General features: G+C 45.6%; 1 protein-coding gene across 3 annotated transcripts in view; it reads right to left on the bottom strand.

Annotated features, from left to right (window-relative positions):
* Positions 1–677: 677 nt before the first annotated feature.
* LOC147614159 (uncharacterized) overlaps positions 678–27,771 on the bottom strand; it is a 79,433-nt gene continuing 52,339 nt past the window's right edge. For 2 of the 3 annotated variants that reach the window (XM_086780697.1, XM_086780698.1), the window contains 2 exons: positions 1,451–1,545; positions 678–1,383 (listed from right to left, as the gene is read on the bottom strand). In XM_086780697.1, the coding sequence (XP_086636823.1) occupies positions 882–1,383; positions 1,451–1,545 (597 nt within the window). In that variant the 3' untranslated portion in view covers positions 678–881. The remainder of the gene's footprint in view (positions 1,384–1,450; positions 1,546–27,771) is intronic. The other variant, XM_086780700.1, reaches the window with a different exon arrangement.

Genomic DNA, 27,771 nt, shown 5'->3' with positions numbered 1-27,771 from the left:
GTAGTAAGCATCTCATTGAATCTTAATAGGTGATTCAATGGCACGACAATAACTAGGCAGTAATAACTAGACAATATTTGGTGCTCCTCATCCTCATGCCACTGCACTTGAATACATATGCTCAAAGATTATTTTATTCCTCGCCCTAAACTAACCTGGTACTGGTCATGATTTCTTACATCTTTCTTCGTTTTCATCAAGGCAATTGGAACAGTTTCTGCCTGCCAATCGGTGTTCGAAAGGTGCCCTTTCGTCTACCTGGGGAAGAGGATGCGGTTCAGGGGTGCAATGTAAATCCTTGCTACCAGTTGAACATTAGGTTCTGCCATTTCAGTCTGTCCAGCTTAAATAGTTGCAATGTAGTGGAGGTTATGAATGTGAATCCCAATCCTACTAGAGTTCAAAAGTTGTTTAGTGGGAGGTTCCAAATGCACAATTAAAGTCTAAATTTAGATTTTGTCCAAGGTCACCTATAATGCAGACATCTGTCTTGATATGTAGAATCTTTAGAACAAGGCTGGATTTTATTTTAAGACAAGGTGATGGAGGTTCTAAACGACATGGTACATCACTTTGTTTCTTGTTAGTTTAGCATGATAGGAGACTAGTGATAGCCTTACAATACGGTCCATGCAAAGAGCAAGATATACCCAAGTGTAAGTGGCAAATAGGCACACTAGTCTGTAACCTTGATGTTCCACTTTACACTGAGCGAAGGGCAAAATGTATAAGCTTCCTACCGAGGGAAAGTCTGAGAATTTCATGCTTACACCAGGAATACACTTCCTTTGGTACAGTAGCTCTTGTTCAACAGTCGAACGCTTCACAAGAAGGCATTGAAAGTAACCAACAAATCAAAGCCCCTATCTATAGCAACAAGTCTAATCATTTACAAAATACTTATGGCAACATGTGATTGTAACTGAAGGTTCGGACTTGACCAAATAGGCATCCCCTTCAGGCTTACTTGAGATAAAGGGACCATTGTCCGATGAGCAAGGCAGAGAAGAGGATGACAGTTGAAAAGCACCAATTATCGGCTTAGGTCTAAGGTCATCAAATGCATGCATGTGTAAATCAACAGCACCCATGCTTATTTCAACCTCTGAAACTTCCACTTCATCTGATGCATTCTCCCTATGACTTGGCCTCTGTAGTTCTTTCCACAAGCTAGATGGAATGCAGTCAAAATAAGAAGAGACCGTCAAAGGTGCTGGCGGTATTTTCCATAAGGCTCGTGCTACCATTTCTCCGACATCCGCCATCACACGGTCAGCTACAGCTTCGTACTCATACTTGTCATCATTCAGTATTCCGTTGTTGTTAGTGTAAATGACAGCTGAGAGAAAAAAACCCTGCCCTCTTTCCTTGTCAAAAATATACCTGCATTTGAGCACATCAGATGCAGGAAGCAAGATCTACATCATTAGGTTGGGCATCTCTGACTCACGAGTTTTCAATTGTAAAGCCATAGGCTCGCCCCACTTTGTTGAAAATGCGAAGAGCTTTCTTTGGCCGCACTCGACATATGCCAGGCAAAAATAGCTGCATTAAGTAGTGAGAAATGAGTCAGAACAAAAAGCATGCTTTCATCTTCCAACAAGCAGATACAAGTTTCAAATTGTGCGACTAACTTTGCAAAAGAGCAAGCTAAAAAAACTGTTCATAGGTCCAGGAAAACAGAGGGTAGTGCGATCTTGCCAAGAGTGGGAAGGCCTTGTCATTGGCCCTGTGCTCCCTGGTATACAGTGCGTCTCCGTGGCAAAACTCCGGACTAATGGTTGAACCATCAACCAAAAGCCACTCCCACCCTTATTTTATCACGCATCGGGCCAACTCCCATCCTCACCCGTGTCCTTGATCCTAACTTGAGAAAGGCAAGAAGTATCCCAAGCCAAAAATGACCAGATGGAGAAGGTGGGATGGATTGCAAGGGGAATTGAAAAAAGTGCTCGACAAGATTAATGCCCAAGTCAATGCAAGTACAGAACCAAATGGACGCGGTGTGCTTACCAGAGACTGCCTACGGCTAGTAAAAGAAATTTTGACTATTCAGGAAGATCAGCCCGCGAACCATAGTTGTTTCTCGTACTGGTACGAACTAGTTTGTACGGTACGATATCGTACGGTATCATACGGTAAGAGTAGCCGTTTCTAGCCGTTGCGCTGCCCGTTTCCTGCGCCGTTTTGTAGCCATTTTAAGGGCTGTTTTTGGCTTGCCTTGTGGCCCATGTGACATGTCACATGTCACATGTGTTTAGGCCTTTGCATGGCCCATTGCCATGGGCCATGGGCCATGGCCCATTCCTATAAAATGCCCACCCCCTAAGCTTCTCTCAAGGCTCTCATTACTCGAGAGTCAAGACTCAAGTGACCATCAAGCCCCCCCCCCCCCCCCCCCCCCCCCCCCCCCCCCCCCCCCCTTCTCTCTCTCTCTTCTATTGAGGCGAAGAAGGAGTTCTTGAAGAGACGACCCACTTTAAAGAATACAGGCATTTTTCTTGGTGATGATCTTACTCTTTCACAGCTTGCACATATGAAGGAAGTCATGCCAGAGATTAGAGCAGCAAGAGAAAAGGGTAAGATAGCATTTTATAGAGAAGGGAGGGTGGTCATCGTGGAGCGACGCTCTACATGACGGTGCGAGACCTATGGGACCAAATTAAAGCTGGCAGCCTGGAACTGCAATGGATCTCTCAGACTTGATGTAGGTGCCTTTGAGGACAGCTTTAGAGATAGAGATATAGTCTTCTACTCGGAGACTCACCAGGCCCCTGGTCAGATGATGCCACAGGTGACAGGATACAGATGGGAGACAGCTTGCAGAGTAGGGACGAGATCGGTACACAGTAGTAGAGGATCAGGAGGGGTGGCAGTTCTTTTCAGGGAGGAGCTGCAACCGCTTCTACACATAGTTCGGAGAGATGATCAGGCCAGATATATGTGGGTGAGACTGAGGGCCGACACAGGCAGATTCCTGTATATTGCCATATGCTATTTTGCTCCTAGTACATCGACATATGCAGCACCTAGAGGGCAGTCTCCTTTCTCTGTGCTAGATGATGACATATGGGAGTTCTCTAGGGATGGAGACATCATCCTGTTAGGGGACTTTAATGCCCGGACGGGCAACCGCCAGACAGCCTTTTATGATACCTCGGAGGAGATGCTGAGAGAGCTGGACACTCTGGATATGGGATTAGACAGACGCTCACAGGATGTGGAGTGCACAGAGTATGGGAGATATTTGGTAGATATGGGGACTGCACATGGGTTGGCCATACTTAATGGCTTGCAGAGGTTTCCGTCAGCAGCTGGATTTACTTGCTTTCCACATAGACATGGTGCTAGCACAGTGGATTATGTTATGGCTATGCCCAGCTTTGTTTCATGCATTGAGGACTTCACAGTTGGATCTCGGCCCATTGGGGTAGTAGTGGATCATGCATTGTTGACATTGACTATCTCTTTTCACTTTACCACAGCTCAGAGGACACGAGGGACAGATCACACTCGATATACTTTTACCTCAGAGACTGATGCTGTCTACACAGATGGGATTTATAGACGTCTGTACACAGAGGAGCCAGGGAGACCTTTGGAGGAGTTGACCCATATACTGACAGAGACTTTACATGATGCAGCGAGAGAGGCATATCCACATACTCAGCCTGGACAGAGACAGCGTTCTAGATGTATGCCCCAGAACAGTTGGTATGATGAGGAGTGCAGAGAGACCAAAGCCCGACTGCAGCGGGAGGTTGCTTTGGGAGTCACTACTCACCGACAGTCACGTATTGCCTTCCGACGCCTTGTGCGAAGGAAGAAGCGGGCCTTCCTTGCTCAGCTAGAGCAGGAATTATACCAGCTGTTCTTGAGCCAGGATTCGAGGGAGGCTTGGCGTCTGTTTCATGAGTCCTCCCCTGCTTTGGCCATCACTTCTACAGAGGTCTGGGGTAGTTATGCAACATCTCTATATACAGTTCCTGGACAGACACCTTTTCCTGACCCGCCAGCACCATGCCCACAGACATGTACTTTCTTTACCGCAGAGATGGTAAGGAAGGCCATTGATAGGATGAAGACTGGGAGAGCATATGATCACGATGGATTGGTTGCTGAGCACTTTATTCATGCGAGAGACATGCTGGCAGAGCTTCTAGCAGTGATGTTCAATCGTGCTATGTGCGAAGGCTTACCCGAGACTTGGAGTAGGTCCACCATCGTGCCTATCTTCAAGTCAGGGGACCCTATGGAGCCAGGTAATTATCGCACTATTATGATTGGTCACACACTAGCACGATTGTATGCATCCATTCTTGAGCAGCAGTTGAGTAGATGGGCAGAGAGAGTTGGCATTCGAGCAGAGGGACAGGCAGGGTTCAGGAGAGGTTTCTCTACTCTTGACCACATCTTGACTCTGCGGGCCATTATTGAGGAGGGCAGGTCGCATGGGCGACGGATTTATTGTAGCTTTGTGGACTTCCGCAAAGCATTTGATACAGTGCCCAGAGCCAGATTGATGAGGCGATTACAGGAGATGGGGGTACCCACTGAGCTCATATGGGGGATTATGGCTTTATACAGATCAGTTGCAGGACAGGTACGCACCCCAGAGGGGGTCTCTACTTTGGTTCACTCCACTATAGGAGTGAAGCAAGGTTGCCCGTTATCTCCTTCACTGTTTGGTATGTATGTGGATGAGGCTTCTGACTACATTGAGAGATTGGGGGACAGAGGAGCCCAGCTAGCAGGTACATGGATCCCACTATTGTTATATGCTGATGATATTGTGTTGATCTCTGACTCTCCTGAGGGTATGCAGCGTCATCTGGATGCTTTACATGAGTTTGCACATGATAGTGGATTGACTGTCAACCTTGGCAAAACCAAGGTTATGGTGTTTAACACCACGCCACAGTGGGTTAGGCGATCAGCTTCCACATTTACATATGGGCAGGAGATTGTGGAGTATACAGATGCATATACATATCTTGGGGTAGTATTCAGTGGGCCAGTGTTTTCGATGAGGAGAGCAGTAGAGACTAGATTGACTAGAGCACATGCAGCCCTGGGTGGTTTGGAGAGGATGTGTTCGCAGGTTCAGTTTCAGGAACCTCGAACGAAACTCTGGCTTTTTGACACTCTAGTGACATCAGCTATGCTTTATGGAGTGCAGATATGGGGACCTTCAGTGGGCCATCACAGCGCAGGCGGGTGGAGAGGTATGGAGAGGCCTTTGGTATCTATGATTGCTAGGCTTATTAGAGCCAAGGCTGTGGTACCTCATGAGATTATTCGAGCAGAGCTGGCGGCTGCCCCTCTGGTGATTGAGGCTCTTACGAGATCAGTCTCCTACATACATGGCTTGTGGGATCTCCCCCGAGACAGATATGCACGCCTCGCCCTGGAGTCCTCCCGACAGTTGGCTTTACAGGGAGACACGGCTTGTTGGTATGGACAGATGACATCTTGGTTCCAGGCACATGGTTTTAGCATGGACAGATTGCCTCCCTTCCAGTATTCTCTGGAGGCACCCTCTCTCACTCTTACACGGACAGAGATTACCAGACTCATCCGTCAGGATTTAGTTCAGCTGGACATTAGGAGGACATGGATACAGCCGACTGAGGAGCTGGGCACGAAGATGGCTTTCTACAGAGAGCATTTTCTTCAGCTCACAGCAGATGGTTTTGTGATCAGACCCAGTTACATGGATGTACACTTGTCTCATGCAGTACGATGTGCTATTGGTCAGATTCGCACATCCTCACACCAGCTTGAGATTGAGATTGGCCGATATAGAGGTATACCAGCTGAGGCCAGGATATGCCGAGTATGCCATGGGGAGCCAGAGACAGAGCTGCATTATATATGCCATTGTACTGCATACTATGAGATACGTGGTCGTTTCCACTGTTTATTCAGAGAGGGTTTTGGACCACTTTCCAGAGTCATGGGGTACCAGGACCAGAGGTCTTTGGGATTGTTCTTGCTTGAGCTACGGAGACATAGAGATAGCCTGCTTAGGCGCACAGAGAGCCAGACTCAGAGGCACATTACAGACTTCTTTAGTCCGGCCATCACTGCGCCAGATGGACCACAGCAGCAGCAGGACATGGATACCGCCCACACCAGGGGTACACTGATTGATCGTGCGATTGAGCTTGGGTGGTCCAGACGCCCACGACTACGGAGGAGGGCATCCCAGCATAGACGGAGGTTGCAGCGGCAGATTCGGATTATTCTTGCGAGGCATGCGAGACACCCAGTCAGGGTGCTGACCACAGAGGATATTGAGGAGATCCGCCAGTGTCCGATGCGGCACATATTATGAGATGGAGGTACCTCCATAGTGTACCTTCCAGTTCCAGTTTCATTTTCTAGGTGCCAGTAGTATCATCTTTATTTTTCATTTTCTGGGTTTTTTTATCCAGACATTGTATCAGATCCACCATGATGTAACTTTTGGTCTCATAGGTCATTATGGCCTTTTGAAGACGTTAATATAACATTTCATTTCATTTCATTTCTCTCTCTCTCAACTCTCAACTTTCAAGCCACTCTCTCCCCCATAGGCCATCTCTCAAGCCTCTCTCTCTCTCTCTCTCTCTCTCTCTCTCTCTCTCTCAAGCCTATCCATCTCTTGAATCTTCTAACTTCTCTCTCTCTATTACAATGACGAGGGAGAAGAATGAAGCCTTCAATGTGCATGCTATCCATGTAGAGAAAGCCGATGGAAAGTCCCAAGTCATAGAGGTGGACTTGTAAGTATTGTGGCAAACAATACACAAGTGGAGTTACTAGGCTTCTCCAACATCTTAGAAAGGTGGGGGGGCAAGTTGCGCCATGCAAGAAAGTCCCCCTTGCTATATCCGATAAGTTCTTCAACAAGATCAAGGGTGGATTGGGTGCTCACCGTGATAGTGGTAGAAGCTCAAGGGCGGTGAAGGGAGCTAAAAAAGCTCAACTGAAAGTTAGGGTTTCATGTGGGAGACACACACACAGAGGAAGGGAGAGAGAGAGAGAGAGAGAGAGACATGTGGGGATAAGTCAACTCACAAAGTATGAGTGTGTGACTCCCCTATCACACATGTATATTTGCTCTAGTGCACATAGTGCATTTAGTACATTAAAAGTACTAAGTGTACTATGTACTATAAAACTTATGGGCTTGTACACACTATAAGGGTGGGCATAATGCCTTTACCCCAACAACCTCCCACTTAAAGGCAATGTGCCCTTAAGTGAAGAAGAAGAAAAAATCAGCATGTACATGATAATATACAAGGCCATATCAAGGCTGAAACTGGCCTCATCCAATGCCCATCAAGTGTCTGCAATGAGCAAACCGCTCTGGAGGCAAACTCTTTGTCAACAGATCAGCCGGGTTGTCATCCGTATGAATCTTGACAAGCTGAATCAGCTTGTTCTCTATCACCTCTCTGATGAAGTGATACTTCACATCCACATGCTTCGTCTTTGCATGAAAGACAGGGTTCTTTGCCAACTGGATGGCACTCTGACTGTCACAATGCAACAATGGAATATCCCCTGTATAACCCAAATCAACCACTAACCGAGATAGCCATAATGCCTCCTTGCAAGCCTCTGTTGCTGCAATATACTCGACCTCTGTAGTAGATAAGGCAGTGCACTTCTGCATCCTGGATATCCATGACACAGCACCTCCTGTGAATGTAAACACATAACCGGTTGTAGACTTCCGGTTATCTGGATGACCGGCATAATCCGAATCCGTGTAACCATGCACTAATGTATTCTGTTTGCCAAAGCAGATGCACATATCCTATGTGCCCTTCAGGTATCTCATGACACCTTTCACTGCTTCCCAATGCTTCTTGCCAGGGTTGGCCATGTATCTAGTAACCACTCCCACTGCAAATGCAATGTCCGGCCTAGTAGCAACCATGGCATACATGAGACTGCCACAAGCTGAAGCATACGGAATCTTGGCCATATCAGCCCTGTCACTATCCGACTGTGGGCTGTCCATAGCACTGAGTTTCACATATGGAGGCAAAGGAGTACTAGTCTTCTTCCCCCCTTCCATATTGAACCTCTGCAAAACTTTGCCAATGTATTCCTTCTGAGACAAATACAACACATGCTGATTTCTGTCCCGAAGTATCCACATACCCAAAATGTGATTTGCATCACCCAAATCCTTCATATCAAAGGTCTGATGCAACCTCTTCTTCAAGGCATCCATCTCTTTACGAGATTTCCCGGCAATCAACATATCATCGACATACAAGATGAGGATCAATAGACTGCCATCCAAAGCTTTCTTGGTGTATAAGCACTGATCTATGTCACTCCTCCTGAAATCCTGGGATTTCATGAATGTATCAAATTTATGATACCATTCCATTGGTGCCTGTTTGAGCCCATAAAGACTCTTTTTCAGCTTGCATACAAGCTTCTCCTTTCCATTCACTGCATAACCCTCTCGTTGTTGCATATATATCTCCTCATGGAGATCACCGTGAAGAAAAGCAGTCTTCACATCCATCTAAATCAAATCCAGATCATCATGAGCAACCAAAGCTAATACAGCTCTAAGTGTGGTCATTTTGACCACTGGAGAGAAGATCTCATCAAAGTCCACACCATATTCCTGCTTGAAGCCCTTAGCCACTAACCTAGCTTTGTATCTTGGCTTTGCATCAGGTGCAACTTTGAGCCTGTAAACCCACTTGCATGGCAAAACCTTCTTGCCTGTAGGCAAATGCACCAACTTCCATGTTCCATTTTTGTGCAGAGAATCCATCTCTGACTTCATAGCACGCTCCCAAAGAGCCTTGTCTGCCCTCTGTAAAGCCTCCTTATAACAAGAGGGCTCCCCACAGTCAGTGAGCATCAAGTAGTCAACCCCTGGAACAAACCTGTCAGGGGGTCTGGAGCGTCTTGTGGATCTCCGTACCCAATGATCATCATTTGCAGGTTGCTGTCCAGCCTGCATATCACCTATTGGTGGCTCCTGTTCCATGCCATAAGGTTGAAAGATCATGCCCGGTATCTCCTCTAACTGTGGGATATCCATAGGGATATCTTCTGCCATCTCTGGCTGTCCATTTGGACCATTTTCAGCACCATTTAAGGGCTGGTTTTGTTGCTGTAATGGGTGATTTACAGCCCTTGGTTGTTGTCCATGATGTCCATCATCATCAAAGATGACTCTGCTAGGCTCCTGTTGCCTTGCACGCTCCTTATACATGCATGTTTCATCAAAAATGATATCATTGCTGCGTATAATCTTTCTATTCACTGGATCCCAAAGTCTATACTCCATTTCACCTCTGTCACCATATCCTAGGAATATGCATTTGTGAGACTTAGAATCAAGTTTGGTGCATATTTCCCTGCGTATGTGCACGTACGCAACGCAACCAAACACTCTCAAGTGCTTGTAGAACGGAGGCTTCCCTGTCCATACTTCCTCTGGCACTTTCCCACCAAGCCTCGTGTTAGGTGACCTGTTTATAAGATGAACGGCTGTCATAACAGCTTCAGCCCAAAAACCATGAGGTAACGCAGCATGTGACAACATAGAACGGACCTTCTCCTGAATGGTCCTGTTCATCCTCTCTGCTGTCCCGTTTTGTGGAGGATCATAAGGAGCAGAGAGCTCCCTCTTGATGCCTTTAGCATCACAAAAGTCCTGAAACTGTTTGGACATATACTCTCCACCATTGTCGGAACGCAAAGCCATCAGTGTTTTGCCAGTTTGATTCTCAACATGAGCAACAAACTTCTCAAACACTGAGAATGTATCACTCTTCAAACGAAGAGGATAAACCCACACCTTGCGTGTGGCATCATCAATAAAAGACACAAAATATTTTGCATTCCAATCCTTTTTGGAGCGGGACTTGCTTCTTCCTCGTTCTTGGCTTTTATCCCTTTGCTGGGATCTCCCACGTGCATTCATTGCATTGGACTTTCCAACAGAGTCGTTCTTCCTGTTCATCTCCTCTTGAAGGAGAGCACCCTCCACATCTGCATATGACAGCATAGCATTTGAATTGCTAGTGGCTGTCCTGAATGTGTCCCAACTCTCTGGCAAAGTGCATAAGAGAGGTGGCTTTGAACTCATCGTCCATTGCCAACTTTTGATTGATGACCTGGCTGACAACACCATTAAACTCATTTAGATGGGCTGTCATAGACGCCCCTTCCTTCATTTGAAGACCTATGAGTTTCTTCAACCAATACACTTTGCTGGGCATACAAGTCCTGCAATCTTTGCCACATTCCCCAAGCTGTCTTCTCTTCACGTATGCTGAAAAGTAAAGAGTCTGACACAGACAACATGATGGTGGATCTTGCCAACTCATCCATATCTTCCCATTCTTCAGCAGTAAGAGAAGCGGGCATTACACCCCTTTCTTTGATGGGCTTGTGCTGCTTCTTCTGGAGCAACACATTATAGCACTAGGTTTGCCAAATGTCATAATTATGTGAGCCTTCAAGCTTCTTGATGTGAAGCAATGAAGAGCTCTCACCTGTGGTTGCCATAGCAATATGCAACCTTTGACACAGTCAATGCCTGACTCCCTGCAAGATGTGCAAACACTGCACCAAAAGCACACAAAGTGCTCACAGTTGTTCTCCCAAAGTTTATCTCCCACTGCGGAAGCACGAATGCAACTCTCCTCCCACTGAATGTTTTAAAATCTCCAAAATCTGGTTGCTGCAGATTTATGACAGCACCTTAGATGTGCTCTGTTCCCCTTCCAAAATACTGTACAACAGTACTAAGTGCTCACCAATGATGTACCAAATCTGTACCCACCACAAGTACAGCAGCTGAAAATGAGCCTTTTCCTCACTCAAATCAATGCACAGCCATGCCAAAACTTGTACAAAGTTGTACCAAATCTGTACCAGCAAGTACAGTAGCAATAAATGCTCTCATGGCTGTCCAAATGAGTGAAAATCAGACCTTGACAGTCCCCACCACTGCATACAACAGTCCCGGACAGAAATTGGGCAAAAGCTCCTTGAAATCAAGTGGATTTCTGAGGGTTCAAGGCATAAAAGTCTTCCCTGCTGCTTTGCCAAGCTCAACAAGCACAAAATCTTGAAAACCCCTTGATTCAAGATCAATTTCTGATCATGAATGGTACGCACACCTGCGGGCGCAGTGCACTTGTGTTCACCCGCACACCTTGTGCCACCTCAGCTCGAGCAGCCGAATGTTAGCACTCAGGTGTCGCAGTGCTCTGCACTCCAAGCTGCTTTTGCGTGCTGCACATCCGACTGCGTGTTGCCCTACGCTATCTGCTCAGCAAGTCCAGCTATATGGCATCGCAATCGCCTTCTTCCTCTTCTTTTTCTCTAGCTCTGCATATCTCTGCGGTGCCATGCTTAGCCAACTACTGGTGCCCATTTCCAAGCAAACCATGGAAGAAAACCTCAGCAATTTCAGCCCCAAAAGACAACGATAGACCCGTGGGCAGCAGAGTTGCAGGAATCAAAAGCTTTGCTCAAGAGTCGACAAGCTAGCTTGGTTGCTGCGCTGAGTCATGGAGGGAATTATGAGGAATAGCGACGGATACTGCTGAGATAAAAACCCTTTAAAAAAAAATGTAACCCTAAAACCAAAGCTCTGATACCAGTTGAAGGGAGCTAAAAAAGCTCAGCTGAAAGTTAGGGTTTCATGTGGGAGACACACACAGAGAGGAAGGGAGAGAGAGAGAGAGACATGTGGGAATAAGTCAACTCACAAAGTATGAGTGTGTGACTCCCCTATCACACATGTATATTTGCTCTAGTGCACATAGTGCACTTAGTACATTAAAAGTACTAAGTGTACTATGTACTATAAAACTTATGGGCTTGTACACACTATAAGGGTGGACATAATGCCTTTACCCAACAGGCGGATGATGAGGTCATTTCCCCGCCTTGTGATACATCCTCCCCCGCCGCCTCTGTCGGTGCCGCTTCCGCCGGTGCCGCCTCCGCCTCCTCAAAGAGACAAAGGCTTGAGTTTCCCATGAGGCAAGCCACTCTAGCCCAAACCACCGGGGGGTTCTCTTCTTCTCTATCACATCTCCGAGAACGGCAACGGCTAGCGGATATAGAGATTGCATGCACCATTATTGAGTGCAATCTCTCATTCCATGTGCTCAAGGTAGATCAATGGAAGTCAATGGTGAAAGCCATTGCAAATGTGGGTCCATGTGAAGGATGGACCAGCGTCTCCTATCATGACATGCGCACGAAGAGGCTTGTGGATGAGAGGGAGAGAATCGATAGATCTCTCAATCCGGTGCGGGCGGCATGGTCCAAGTATGGGTGTAGCATCCTCTCCGACGGGAAGAAGAGAGGCATCATCAACATACTTGTCTCTTGTCCTCTTGGCACATACTTTGTGCGGGGCGTGGATTCCAGAAAGGCGGGGAGGAAAATATTGGGTGCATTCATATATCGCCATATTAAGCAAGCCATCATGGAGGTAAGTTTCAAATTGCACTCAAGTCTTTAAAGTTTAAAGTTTAGGCTTTAGTATATATGATATGTGGCTATGTCATGACTAAGTCTCATGCCGCATATGCTCATTGCATCCATTCATGTGCATTGTGACATGTAGGTCGGATCGGAGAACGTGGTGCAAGTCAAGACGAAAACGCTTCAAATTGCCGTCAGATGGGGAAATTGCTCGAGGAAGACTATCACTCCATAGTATGGACACCTTGTGCCTCCCATTGCATTGACTTGCTCATGGAAGATATGGGCAAGTTAGTATGGATGAAGGAAGTAATGACCGAAGCTATCTCTGTTGTCACCTTCTTCACCACAAAGGTGAAGGTGTTGGCCATGTTCTGTGAACATAGCAAGTTGGAATTGAAGAAGCCTTCATCTACACGCTTGCTTCCCCTACATGTGGCTCCTCTTGGAGCGCCTCCACGATGTGAAATCCTCCCTTCACCAAACAGTGGTCTCCACAATGTGGAATGAGCAGGATGAGCGAGAATCGACGGAGACCAAAGCCATGCAACGGCTTTGCCTAAAGGAGGAGTTTTGGCAGTCAGTCCGCACTATTGTCATTGCGGTCACACCCTTGACTTCTTCCACCTTGACCAGTATGGGATTATTTGGCATTGAAATTGCACTTAAGAAAGATTTGCGGCTAAGTGCATCTGCTACCACATTATCTTTCCCAGGGCGGAATTTGATGTCGAAGTCATATTCTTGTAGAATTTCAATCCATCTCCTTTTCCGCTTGTCGTTGTTAGGCTGGGTGAAGATCCACGAGGTCAGTACCAAGCGATTCGAAGCCCTTTGGAGTCCTGTTTGTTTCGTATCGCTTGGTTTCGACCCCATTGTCAGAATGTTTTTCATGGGGTCAGTACCAAGCGATTCAAAGCCCTTTGGAGTCCTGTTTGTTTTATATCGCTTGGTTCCACTATAGGGTATTGCGGATGACCAACATGGAGGGAGCCACCATGGGCCTTCTCATTCACTTCATGAGAGAGGCCATAGCAGAGTTGCGCGCTTCTCCTTCCATCGATGAGGAGAAGCGCGATGGTATGTTGGCCATTGTCGAGAAGAGATGGAAGTGGATGCGAAGACCTATCCATGGTCTTGCCGCATTATTGCATCCGGCTTACAAATCACCAGCCCTCTTCACCAACGTGAAGCTACTTGAAGCCCGAGATGCTTACTTGCCCAAAGCATTGCCGGAGGATCGCCATGGGAAGTTCCTTGAGGAGCTCATAAGCTACGATGATCAAAGGGGAGGAGCCGCGTTTGCATCTACTACCTGTTGGAAGAGGGAATCCCTTGTGAAGCCCCTCTTTTGGTGGGAGACATTTGGATATGCGCTCTCAAGCCTCCAACGAAGTTACGCAATCGCTTGAGCACGCAACAGTTAGAGCGGCTAGTGTATTGCTGCGCTAACTTGCGCATGGTGCGCGCAATGCAAAAGATGGAATCAGCGAGACAGGTATAAGTTACAACTTATAAGTTATAAGTTTGAAAGTGTTAACAAAGTGCAAGATGAGGAGGAGGAGAGGATCTATGCAGAGATCTATCGAGAGCTCGAGTCGTTTAATCGACGACCTACTCGCACTCGTCGTGGGCGTGGAGGTAGTGGCAAAGGAGTGCAAGTAGGAAGCCGTGGATGCACGGTTCGTGGTGCTTCCAGGGACATAGTGCATACATATGTGCGGCGTGGTTCGGGTAGCTCCACACTCGCTCTTGCAGATGAGGATGCTCCCTTTGGCTTCTCACATGAGCTTAGAGAGCCCGAGTTCGATGATGAGGGCAACCTTCTTAGCGATGGCGACTTCGGCGAGGCCACTAATGTGTCCTCTTCTCATGAGGATGATTTCAGCGAGAGCTCTGATAGTGATGCCTTTATCTAGTCTCTACTTGGGCCTTGGCTCTCTTTTTGTACTCGCGCCTCGCGCGCATGATCGCATCGCACTTCTATGCTTTATGTACTTTTGTTTGTCACTTCAAACTTGTTTTTAATGATATTTTGGTTTGAAACAACTTCTCTAGACTATACCCTTCCAAATTGAAAATGTCTATGTTTGTAGGTGTTCTTTAATTTAAAAAAACCGTATTTTATCGTACGGTATCCCAAAATTTTCATATCGTACCGAAAATTCCTGTACGGTATCGTATTTTCGTACAGTGACAACTATGCCGCGAACAAGAGATGGCAGAAACATGAGAGGAGATGGCTAAGATGAAAGAACAACATGCAAGCCAAGTAGATGGAATGGAGAAAGAGATTGTCAGGCTGAATGGAGAAATACAAGACTGCAAGAAGGAAGGAGAAATCAGCCCCTCCATCCTCTCTGAAGGTGCAGACCTCAAGGTGAAGCTTCAAGAGAACATTGTGGAGATGAAAAAACAAGGGTGGGCTGCATATAGGAAAACGAGCATGCCGCACGTGCTTGAAGCCCGTAAGGTGGGAACATGGGCAGTTTATAGAGATGGCAAGGTCATCATCACAGACAGACGTCCCAAATATAGACACGGGGTCTATGGGACCACACATTTGAGGATGGCCACCAAATTTAGAAGCGTTGTCACCTGCGAAAGCTCTGGGAATCTTCTTTCAACCCTAAACACCTTGCAAGAACAATCCGATGCAAAACGCAAGCAAGAGATGGAGAGGAGAGAGAGATAGTTGAGTTTCACTATATTCATAATGTACAAAAAAGTCGTACAACTTTGGCAAGCCATTGGCTCCCCCATAAAAGGTTGTCTTGACTCAAGAGAGTCCTAGTCTACTGACTCAATCCCTAGGGGATTGAATACCAACAATGATCTTGGCTTGAGCCTTTTATAGGTGCACCACGTGCAAGGAACCTGGCCGACCTCCTGCTGACAGCCAACAGACGAAATCCACTCGACCTGTTGTCCAACATCTGTGTCAGCCAGCTACAGTAGCTGCAGTTGACACCCCTCTAGTTCGGGGTTCTCCTGCACATACTTGAGCCTGGCTCGTGCCCTAAATTCTTTTTTATTCTGTTGTCATTCAGGGATTAGATCAGAGATAAGCATGTACATGTCATGCATATGACATCCCCTTTTGCAAAACTTGATGACGGGATTCCAACTTCTAACCCTGGATGACTCTCATCCTCCCCTTGTCTCCTCATGGACTCGACTTCTTCCATGTCTTGTGTTACTCTCCTTGGACTGTGCACCTTCATTTGGGACACTATCAATGTTTAGCCTTGTTGAGCCTGATGCTAATACAATGTTGCCTAGTCACCACACCACCAAAAGATCAAGACACAAGCGATGGTTTCGCACGATGCAGTAAGGGTGGGCGGGACATGGGCAGCAACAATATCTCAAGATCAACCTAAAGCGCTGATACCAATGAAGCCAAACAGCCATAAACGGCTAGAAATGGCCAAGCGTCCCCAAACGGCTAGAAACGGCCAAAAAAACGGGTAAAACAGGCGGACTGCACGCAACGGCTCCCTGCCGCCCCCCCACAGCCGTCCCCATCCCTTGTGAGTAACACTTCCACAGGGACGTCCGACCGTCCCCTGCCGTCCCCGTTGCTGGTCCGTCCCGATTCGGCGTCCCTCCGTTCCAAGCATGCGTCCCTTCCGTCCCCTGAGACTATGGTTCGACCTCTTCCCGCTGCATTTGGATCTCGATACACAGTGCATGACCATTGTGGACCGATTTAGTAAATTCTGCATGTTGATCCCGTGCAAACAAATGGCCACAGCCGAAGACATTGCTCACCTTTTCATCCAACATCGGTACCCCATCAAAGGTTTGTCAAGGACAATAACATCAAACAAGGATCCCAAGTTTACTTCAAATTTTTTTAGAGCATTGTTTGATAACTTTGGGACCAAGTTGCATCTGTCTCACGTGCATTACATCTGCAAACAGACGGCCAGACAGAAAAGCTAGCTTTGATGTTCTCAAATCGTATTGCGATGACAGGCAATCAAAGTGGTGGGAGCATTATCTTCCTTTGGTTTAGGCCATCCTCACGACACTCATTCATCTAGCATTGGCCAAACTCCGTACAAGGCAGCATTTGGTCACCGTTTGTCGTCACTTCTGACAAGAATGGTATCATCTTCCTTGGAGGCCAACAAGACCACCGAAACATTTTCGAAGATCATTGAGTCTGTCAAAGAGCGCCTTTTCAAAGCAATCAATCATACACCAAGCAAGCCAACAAATCAAGAAGAGATGTCAACTTTAAAGAAGGGGACTGGGTATATCTCTGGATTATGAAGCAAAGACTGAAGCAAGTGAACAAACATTGTCCAAAACTATCCTTTCGACCCTTTCCTATCATTAAGAAGATAAAATGATGTCTCTATGAAGCTTAAGCTTCAAGATAGTTGGACTATGCATTATGTTTTCCATGTTTCTTGGTTAAAGCTCTACATTGGTCCAGCCTTGCAGGATATTACAGATGAGCAACAACCGGACGTGGTAGACGAAGCCAAAGTTATTGAGCCTGAACAAATTCTCCTCCACAAGTGGAAGCATGGATCCAATCAAAGACAAAGACAATTCTATACGAAGTTTCGAGACCGAGGTACATGAAGCAGTATGGCTCGACAAAGAGTTCTTCCCCGAGTACCCCCAACTTCTGGCAGACTACATGGAAGCAATGAACCTGCCACCAAGCCTACATCCTGCACTGGAGTGCTATGTGACACACTAGCTCTACATCAGTGCATCATTCACCATCAATAGGATTTACCTTTTTAGGAATATTTTGTCATATGTAGTGGCTCCATTGTGAGTCCCAGTCCAGGACATCTCAGGCACGAGCTACATAGGTCAGTCTCCACAACCAGAGAGAGTTTGCATGTGTCAGTCCTCTTACCCACTTGGAGAATTCATCAATTGGTGCATGTAGAAGTCAAGCCATAGCAGTAGACTTGCATTAGTGCATGTAGTTGCATAGTAGACAGGCTTATGGGCCAGCCCATGGCCACAAGATTCAGTCGGCAGCTTGTGTGGGTGAAAGATTAAGTGATAAGCTAATAGATATTAGGAAGAGAGGGAACTCTAAGAGTGACCATTGAGAACAAAAGGAAAAAAAGGGGCTTTTTATAGCTCAATCGAGTTAGGGAGTTAGGGTTTTAGACATCAGGGGACGTGTCAAAGTGACGATTGGTTGCCCATATAACTCGATGGAATTACTAAAAATTATGTTTTTTAAAGACCTCGATGGACACATGTCAATCACATCAATTTGGTTCTCATCATAACTCAATTGAGTCATGTAAAAAAACCCACAAAAAAATGGGCAACATGGTTTTTGAGTCCCGACTTTTCTAAACAAAACCACAAGACTGAGATACATAGACCTCCTCATGCAAATATCCATTCAAGAAAGCAGTTTTGATATCCAACTAATTTCACCATAGTCAATGCCTTTCTCTTGTGCATAACCCTTTGCAACAAGCCTAGCTTTGTATCGCTCAACACAGCCATCCACTCTACGTTTGAGCTTGTAAACCCATTTTGCACCAATGGCCTTCTTGCCAAGAGACAAGTCTACCAAATCCCATGTATAATTTTTTCATACTCAGCTTTCATAGTACTTAATCTGATTTTCACATTCCTTTGCTACATGACAGGAGAACAGGTTCCTCTTCATCACATAAACTGGCAATAAGAGCATAACCTGCATCAACAAGAGATGCATGATGAGAGCCTGCACATGTTCTGCTAGGCAAAGAAGTGACCAATTTGCTGTCACGTAGTGTTTGCACCCGCCATTTTGGCATACTTTTTGACTCCACAATTTTCCTTCTTTTCTCATCAACTGCATCATCCACATTTGCCTCATCAATAAGATGATCTGTGGACTGAAAAACATGCTGATTTGTAACCTGTGTGGGCTGATTTTCAGCTTTCCTTGGATCACCCAAATGCTCTATATCAATGTGTCCTGCATTGAACAATGGAAGAAGAGTGTCGAATATGTCCTGCGAACATACACTTTGTTGTTTTTAATATGAAAGCAAGGGCTAAATTGCATCTTCCACAAATACAATATCTCTACTCACAAGAATCCGCTTGGTAGCAGAATGATAGAGATAGTAACACGGGCCTTTTGATGTGTGCAGCCAGAGCCAAAACAATCCTAATGGTGGTATACCTGGCTGTAGGAGCTAATGTCTCATCAAAGTCTTCACCTGCCTTCTAAGCATATCCTCGTGCAACAAGGCGAGCTTTGTACTTGTCCAAAGTACCATCTGCATGAAACTTGACTTTAAAAATCCAGTTCACACCAATAACACGACGATGTAAAGGCCATGGTACCAAACACCAAGTGTTATTCCTCACAATAGAGGCCATCTCTGCTTCCATGGCTTGCCGCCACTGCGGCTGTGAAAGAGCCTCCTCTGGACTCTCAGGCTCATCAATCTCTTGGAGAGAACTCATGAGAGCATAATTCACTGTGTGATGAGATGTGGAAGCCTGAGATGAACAATGAGGGCCAAGGGTGGTGGTAGAGATCTGGTTATGGAGTTGTGCATCAGGGAGACCAGAATCTCTAAAGAGTTGCTCAACCCACCAAGGTAGGCCAGCCTTCCTCTCAAAGTGTGAAGAAGAAGAAGATCCAGCTACAGTAGAGGACTCATCCGATGCTGCTGGAAGTGGTGATGAGGTAAGCACTGGTGAGGGTAATCCCGGAGTCAAAGCAGGACTCGTAGAGGGACTGGGAGCTGCAGAAGCTGATGCAACGGGAATGGGTGACTATAAAGGAGCAGCTGGCATCGGCAGGGGAAGGAGGAGGAGCTGGACGTGAAAGAGGTAAAAGATCACTAGCATCTGCCGGGAATGGATCATCCAGAAAGTTGGAAGATGCATCAGGTGGAGAGGAATCAATGCCAAACAAGCTCTCATCAAATCGAGCATCACGGAAAATGATGATGTCATCAACCTCCGGATCCCAGAAGTGGTACCCTTTGGATCTCAGACTATAGCCTGTGAAGATCATGCTCTTTGACTTCGGGGCGAGTGTGGTCCTTTTCTTATCTGGGACATGCACATAAGCAACACAGTCGAAAACACGAAGATGAGATACAGAAGGCTAGGCCTCCTTTGGAGTCATCCCCTCAACCGCTTTTGTGAGAGAGCGGTTAATGAGATAAACTGAGGTAGCCACAGCTTCACCCCAGAAAGCAAGAGGGAGACCTACATGATGCAACAAAGCACGAGCCATCTCTTTGACGGTCCGGTTCTTCCGTTCCACAACTCCATTCTGCTAAGGAGTGTAAGGAATTGTAGTCTATCGGTGAATGCCCTTCGAAGCAAGGAAGCCATCAAATGGTACAAACTCGCCACCATTATCAGTCCGGAGGAATGAAACTCTACCCCTAGACTAATTTTCCACCATCGCGATCCAAGTCCTAATGTCACGATTGTGACTAACTCTCTTAATCTCTCCTTAATTACTCCTTAATCCCTTATTAACTGAAAGAACACCTGTGAAGGGTCACACCCTTACACATGGGTCACTATCAAAGGACATGTCTATTCATTAAAAGACACACCCCTAAGCCCAAAGGACATAACCATTGATTCAAGAGCCGCACCCCTTCCCAGGGATGTCTCTCTTCACTTGTACCCTTTCGGCCTCTATTTAAGAAAGGCACCTATCTCAATGCAAACAACTCAGTCTTTTCCTGCAGTATTTATCTTATGTTCATTGATTAAGTCTTAATCATGTTAATAAAGCTATAAAAGCTTTACAGTGATATCAGAGCAAACATTTTCTGCCCTGTGACATGCCCAAACCCTAACTCTAACCCTAAAATCAATCCTAACCCTAACCCTAAAATCAGCCTACCCAAACCCTAAAATTGGGTGTAGCAAGTGTTGAATGGAAGAGAAAGAGAGAATGCTCCATCAAATTCAGCCCCCAACTCCCAATTTTTATTGATTAAGTTTGGGCCAGCCATATGCAGGACACTCTTGAATAAAGGCAAGACAAACAAAAATAGCCTTCAATCAGGAGACTTACCTCTTCAGCCGTCAGCACCCCTTCATGGACAGGCACCCCTCCTATGAACAGTCGCATCCCTTCGTGGATCCCTCCCTAGTCGGCCTGTAGATGAGGAACGCACCCCTTCGTGGAAGTTTCCGCCGTTGAGAAGCGCCGTTTGACTGCTGATTTTTTTTTTATTAAAAAAAAAACGGGGCAATCCTACACTATTACTTACCCAAAGGGTTATGCCCCTTAGGCTTTAATGCCAAGTCTACAAATATTTTTTTAAAAACAAAACCAAAACTCACCTTACGGGCCCCTGCGAAACGGCACCACCTATTGGCCGTTTTCAGCCTGTGATTGCTGCCACCCTGTAAACGTCTCCAACGCACCGGATTGCTGCCGCCTCTCTTCATTGAACTCGGCCTTCTTCATTGTTTGCTGCCTGCTGTCTACTCCAATGCCTGGACCAGCCACTTGCAGTTGTGGATTTCTGTCGGCTTGCGGGCCACCCTATCCTTGGTGCTTCTTCTCCAGCAACAATATTTATTATGAAAACCTCCTTCAGGTGTGATTTTTCCATTTTCTTGGGCATAAAAATCTCACATAATGTGGAGTATTAACATATCAGAAACCCGCCATTTCATTCTTTTGTGGGCTCTCCACTCCTCCGGGACCAATATCACTTTTTACGGGTTCAAGAGCACCTCTCAGATCACGTGGACACACATTACCCTCTTCTCCGACGGCTTATGGCAGAGGAAACCTATGATTTCAGTTATTTATAGGATACACCCTCTCAGTCCATAGTGCCCTCTCCTACCCGTGTTTCTCCACCGGTCTCAACCCCTGTTCCAGTGAGTGCCCCCCTTTTTCCAGCCCACTCATTACCGTATTCAGATAGCCACACCGACTTCTCGCGGCCGAGAATTCGACGTGTGGGTGATCCGTGTTCGTACTTCTCCACAGGATCTGGATCATTACTATTTTATACTCAGGCGTCATCCTTATCTGGGCGCTATCCTCCCCGAGTGTAGCATCATTTTTCACGAATATTTTACCTATTCTGAGGACGTTTATCCATCTTCATTCACGGTGCGCCCCTCTACACCAGAATATACACCCTTGACACCAATAGCTGCCCCTACCCCTGTACCTTCTTCTCCAATAGCAGACTCTCGTGCGAGCCCAGTCCCAGAGGATCGCCCTTACTATACTGGATGGTCTATAGCCGCTTCACCAGTACGTAGCCTCTCCTCTCAGGATTTCCAGATGCCGCACCCTCCAGCCGATGGTTCTTACTAGAGCCCAGCGGCATCATCAACAGCAAAAACCCCATAGCCTCGTCACCCTGAAGCCTCTACATCAACATCTTCTCTCATGGAAGAACCTGTTGACATACTAGCCCCTCCGAAATGGCAGCCAGCTTTGCAGCAACTTCAGCAGCAGTTCCAACAGCAACTCCAGGAGTCTATGGCATCCTTGGCTTCGCAGATCCAGCAGCTCCACACGGATCGCCACTCCTACACGAGTTTCGTACCAGCAACAGTACCAGCAGACGCAGACGTCATTCCTTCCGAGGTAGAAGGCGACGACCTTAAAACTCTTTATCGTCTTTTACAAGCCAGTAAAACAAAGAAATTGGAAATTAAACCCCTGACTCTTATGGTGGTCAGCGCAATAAGCGCATCTTAGACCAATGGCTCTACAAACTGCGGTTATACTTTGAAACCATGACCCTTTCTGATTCCAAAAAGGTGATTTTTGCGGTATCCCTCCTCAAAGACACTGCTTTATTGTGGTGGCAACGACGACAGCACGCCGGAAAATTGGTTACAACGTGAGAAAAATTCGAGCGGGTATTCCGTAAGCAGTGCATACCTACCAATGCGGATTTCCAAGCCCGTACTCGCTTACGCCATTTGGACCAAACTAGTTCCTTGGCCTCTTATATCTCCCAGTTCACCAACTTGATACTGGAGATTGACTCTTTGTCCCCAGCGGACGAACTTCATGCCTTCGTTGAAAGTCTTAACCCCACACTGCATGCCGAGGTTCAGAAATATAACCCTGTCGATCTTGCCAATGCCATACAATACGCCGAGCTGCAAGCATTAATTCTCGAAATTCGGCCTCTTCCGATCGAGCTGATGCCTTTCAGAAAGCGAATGGATCTCGTATGAACCGAGATAGTCGCAGAGAATCTTCTGGTAATTCTACCTCCCGGTCTAATCCCCAATGGAATAATTCTCAACACCCTCACCGATCAAAAGGATCGTCCTCTTTTCGGTCCCGACGTTCTCAATCCTTCCAACCACGCAGTTCGGATCGTGGACGTGACCGATCTCGCAATCCTCGTCCTTCCACTGTCCCTTCTGGACGGGATCAACAAAAGACACAAGCTTGTGCACAATTTGTAATGGACTCATCATTGGTTTGAGTGCCCCAAAAGACCAACCCATCGACAGAATTCTAATGCTGAACCCCCACTTCCGAGGAGAAACCCCTAGTTGCTGACAAAGGAAAGCGTGCAGTTAATCACCATGCTATTGCACATGCTTCAGTGATTACCACTACTGCCACAGCACAAGCTGCCTCTTCACCGTTGCCCCAGCGGTCTACTCAGGTTTTGGTTCTTCAAGGTTCTATTTCCAGTCACCCTATTCAGGTGCTCATTGGGAGTGGATGTTCTCATAACTTTGTGGGAATCACCTTGACTCAGAGATTGAAGATTCGGACTTCTCAAAGTGCTGTTATTTATGAAGTAGAGCTTGTCGATGGTTCCACATCCTTGTGTAACACCATTGCCAAACACCTCTCCTTTCGAATTCAGCACTATCGTGACAAATTGGATTTCCAAGTCATGAATTTGGTAAATTATGATATGATCCTTGGTCAAGAATGGTTGTATCAATATGATCCCCTGATCAGTTTCCGGAACCATTCCATACAATTTGCTCAAAAAGATATGCTTGTGGCACTCCAAGGAATCAGAGACCAACCTTCTACACCAACCCTTTCAGCTCTTCAAGTGAAACGGTGGGTTCGCAAGAGCGGTTGTTCCTCAGCACTTTTAATGGTCTATTCAGCCAACGATCCTCCGGAGGACATAGATACAAAGGTGATGTACCTCAAGCAACCTTTCTTTGCTCCATACTTGAATCTTTTTCCTCCAAAGCTTCCTGCGGTTCTCCCACCTCGACGACCAATCGACCATGCTATTGATATCCTTCCTGGCAATGCTCCACCTACTCGTGCTCCATATCGAGTTTCTTTTACAAAATCTCAGGAGATACAACGACGACTTACTGAACTTTTGGAGAAAGGACATATTCGACCAAGCAAAAGCCCTTTTCGAGCTCCAGTAGTTTTGGTGAAAAAGAAGGATAAGTCTATGCGCCTTTGCATCGACTATGGTGCCCTTAATAAGTTGACTATCAAGAATAAGTATATCCTCTTCCGCGCATTGATGAATTGTTTGATCAATTGCTCCATGCAAAGGTCTTCTCCAAAATTGATCTTAAGTCTGGATATCATCAGATTCGCATTCGCAAAGGTGATGAATATAAGACAGCTTTTCGCACAAAATATAGTCATTACGAATACCTGGTCATGCCATTCGGGTTAACCAATGCCCCTGCAACATTTATGAGTATGATGAGTGATCTTTTTCGTCCGTTTCTGGACAAGTTCGTCATTATCTATCTTGACGACATCCTAGTGTTCAATCGTAATATGGAGGAACACAAGGCACATCTTAAGATCATTTTCCAGGTGCCTCGTGACAATGCTCTTTATATTAATCCAAGTAAAAGTGAATTCTTCAAGACATCCTTGGAGTACCTTGGACATGTTGTTTCAGCACACGGTATTTCCATGGATCCAAAGAAAATACAGGTTATTGTCAATTGGCTAACTCCCACAAACATCCATGATGTTCGTTCTTTCTTGGGACTTGCCAACTTCTATCACACAAAGGTTCATCGATTATCCGAAATAGCTGCTCCTCTCACAGAACTTCTAAAGTCTGTTCCTGCATTCAAGTGGACTGAAGCCGCAACACAAGCTTTTGAAAATTTAAAGACAGCTTTGACAACAACTCCTGTCATGGCTATTCCTAACCCTACTCTCCCCTTTGATGTTTACACGGATGTTTCTGATATTGCCACTGGTGCCGTCTTGATGCAACAAGGACGTGCTATTGCGTTTGACAATCATAAGCACTCTACAATTCAAGTAAGATAGCCGGTATATGACAAGGAATTTTTGGCTATTGTTCATGCCTATCGTGCATGGAAACATTATCTCCTTGGTGCGGATTCAGTGGTGAAAATAGATCATCATTCTTTGAAATACATTTTCACGCAACCAGTTATGAATGCTAGGCAAGCGCGTTGGGTCAAATTCTTAGCCAATTTTCATATGACAATTGAGTATGTTCTTGGTCTTACCAATGTGGTTGTGGATGCCCTCAGTCGTATGCCACCAGCTTCAGTCTTGGCTATTTCTACAGTTGAAATGGATATACCTCAAAGTTTCAACGACCGTAATTCAAAGGATCGTGATTTTGGAAATGCATTTCGAATTCTCAATTCTCAGAATGCAACTCCTTCCGACTTGAAGATTTATGGAGCATACACAATAGTGGATGGTTTATTATATTATCAGGATCGTATTTATGTACCTCATGATACTCATGTTCGAAGAGTATTGGTGAAAGAACATCATGAGGTCACTTATACTGCACACCCAAGCATCAACAAGACATATCGTCTTTTGATAGCTACATATTATTGGCCTCAAATGAAGCAAGATGTTATTAAGTTTGTTACAGCATGTCTCTCGTGCGAACGTATGAAAGCTAGCAGACAAGTTCTAGCAGCTGGTCTTCTTCAAACACTTCCAGTTCCCAATGAACGCTGGGAAAGTATTAGTTTGGATTTTATCACTTCATTGCCACGTTCTTCTAAAGGCAATACACAGATTCTTGTGGTGGTTAACAGATTTTCTAAAATGGCACATTTCATTCCGTGCAAGAAAGCAACCCAGGCTTCAGATATTGCAGTATTGTTCATACAGTATATCTTCAAACTTCATGGATTGCCAAAATCTATAGTTTCTGATCGAGATCCAAAGTTTACGGGACATTTTTGGACTTCGATATTCAAGTCTCTTGGTACAAATTTACTCTTTAGCTCTGCTTATCATCCTCAGACACATGGACAAACGGAACGAGTTAATCAGATTCTGGAAGAAATGCTGCGTCATTATGTTCAGTCTCGATTAGCTTCATGGGAAGAATATTTACCTTTGGTGGAATTTGCTTATAATAATTCTTATCATTCAACTATTGGAATGACACCTTTTCAAGCAGCTTATGGCCATACTCTCCTTGTTCCTGCCAACTTTGTTCTTCAACATAAAGTGGCTTTAGCAGACCAACTCATTCAGGAAATGCAAGATATTCTATTACAGATTAAGGATAAGATGGTCAGCGTCCAAGACTAATATCAGCACACAACTAATAAGCGTCGTCGTCACATTGAATTTTAAGAAGGAGACTTGGTATAATATATTGCCCCTCATCGATACAAGACATTGAAATCAATCTTCCCAAAGCTTCGCCCAAGATATTATGGACCCTTTCGTATTATTAAGAACTCATCTCTCAATTATAAGTTGGAGTTACCGCCTTCTTGGGATAGAATTCATCCAACTTTCCATATTTCTTGGCTCAAGAAGTTTGTGGACGTGATTTTCCAGTTTACGATATTTTGGATTATATTCCAGAAATCAAAGATAAACACATACTCTTAATTCCAGAGACAATTCTTGATGTCAGACAGAAAGAAACACGACATAAGCTCACTACAGAATTTTTGGTTACATGGAGAGATCTTGATGATTCCGACTCTACTTAGCAAAGTGATGAAGACTTACAGGAATATCCAGAACTTCTTCGGGAATTCTTGCAAAGACAACCATCTCTTCTTAGCCGGAGTCTTATTTTAAATAGGAGGGAATGTCACGATTGTAACTAACTCTCTTAATCTCTCCTTAATTACTCCTTAATCCCTTATTAACTGAAAGGACACCTGTGAAGGGTCACACCCTTACACATGGGTCACTATCAAAGGGCATGTCTATTCATTAAAAGACACACCTCTAAGTCCAAAGGACATAACCATTGATTCAAGAGCCACACCCCTTCCCAAGGCTGTGTCTCTTCACTTGTACCCTTTCGGTCTCTATTTAAGAAAGGCCCCTGTCTCAATGCAAACAACTCAGTCTTTTCCTGCAGTATTTGTCTTATGTTCATTAATTAAGTCTTAATCATGTTAATAAAGCTATAAAAGCTTTACACCTAAAACTAGCAAAAGCATTTGACTTGCGAGCCAGAAAACATATCCAAACTTTGCGAGTAAAATCATCTACAAGAAGAAGAAAATATCGAGCCCCGCCAAGAGACTCAACCTCCATAGGTCCTGCAAGATCTGCATGTATAAGCTCCAGTCTTTGGGTTGCTCGATGAGTGGCCTCCTTTGCAAATGCATCTCGATAATGCTTGCCCATCATGCAGGATGAGCGGATGTGTGAGAGAGACCTGAGCTGAGGTAGTCCGCTGACAACCTGCTTAGAATGGAACTTCTGTAAGGCAGTAATGGGTACATGACCAAAGCGAGAACTCCATTGGCAACAACCGAGAGAGTCTTTTGTCGATTACTTCGATGACCTCATTATCAAAGTACACACCAAGTCCCTTCTGAGAAGCTTTGTATGCTGAAAACAGATTTTTGGAAATTCGTGGCACATGCAGAACATCATGTAAGGTGGCAGAGCAACCCAAAGAAACATTACCAACACCGGTGACAAGAAGCGAAGAGTTGTCACCGATACAAACTAAAGAAGAGATAGTCTGGTAGTCCTCCAAGATATGGGCCTGATTGGTCATGTGGACAGAAGCACCGCTATCACCAACCCATTCCACTGCTTCAGGTGTGACACTAATCTCTTCACTCAGGAGAAGTCATATCTGTGATCACGAGGAATGAATCCTTTAAAGAAGTGGATGAATCTGCGAGACTGCCATGTATGCAACTTTGGCAGATCCCTCCTCTGAAACTTTGTCTTTATCTTTGGTGTTGTCCTTGTCAGATGCTTTAGAAGCATCCTGGGCTTTATACTTGGCTTTTGCTGCTTGAGAATCATCACGACGAGCAAAGCAGCGAGCCTCAGTATGACCTATCTTGCCACAATAATCACATTCATTGCTTTTGTCATTGGAT

This window comes from Cibotium barometz, chromosome 42, assembly GCF_041138505.1.
Source record: "Cibotium barometz isolate CiBa-2024 chromosome 42, ASM4113850v1, whole genome shotgun sequence".
Lineage (NCBI taxonomy): Eukaryota > Viridiplantae > Streptophyta > Polypodiopsida > Cyatheales > Cibotiaceae > Cibotium > Cibotium barometz.
Note: the sequence above shows the minus strand (reverse complement) of the source record. Positions and strands in the feature narration are given on the sequence as shown.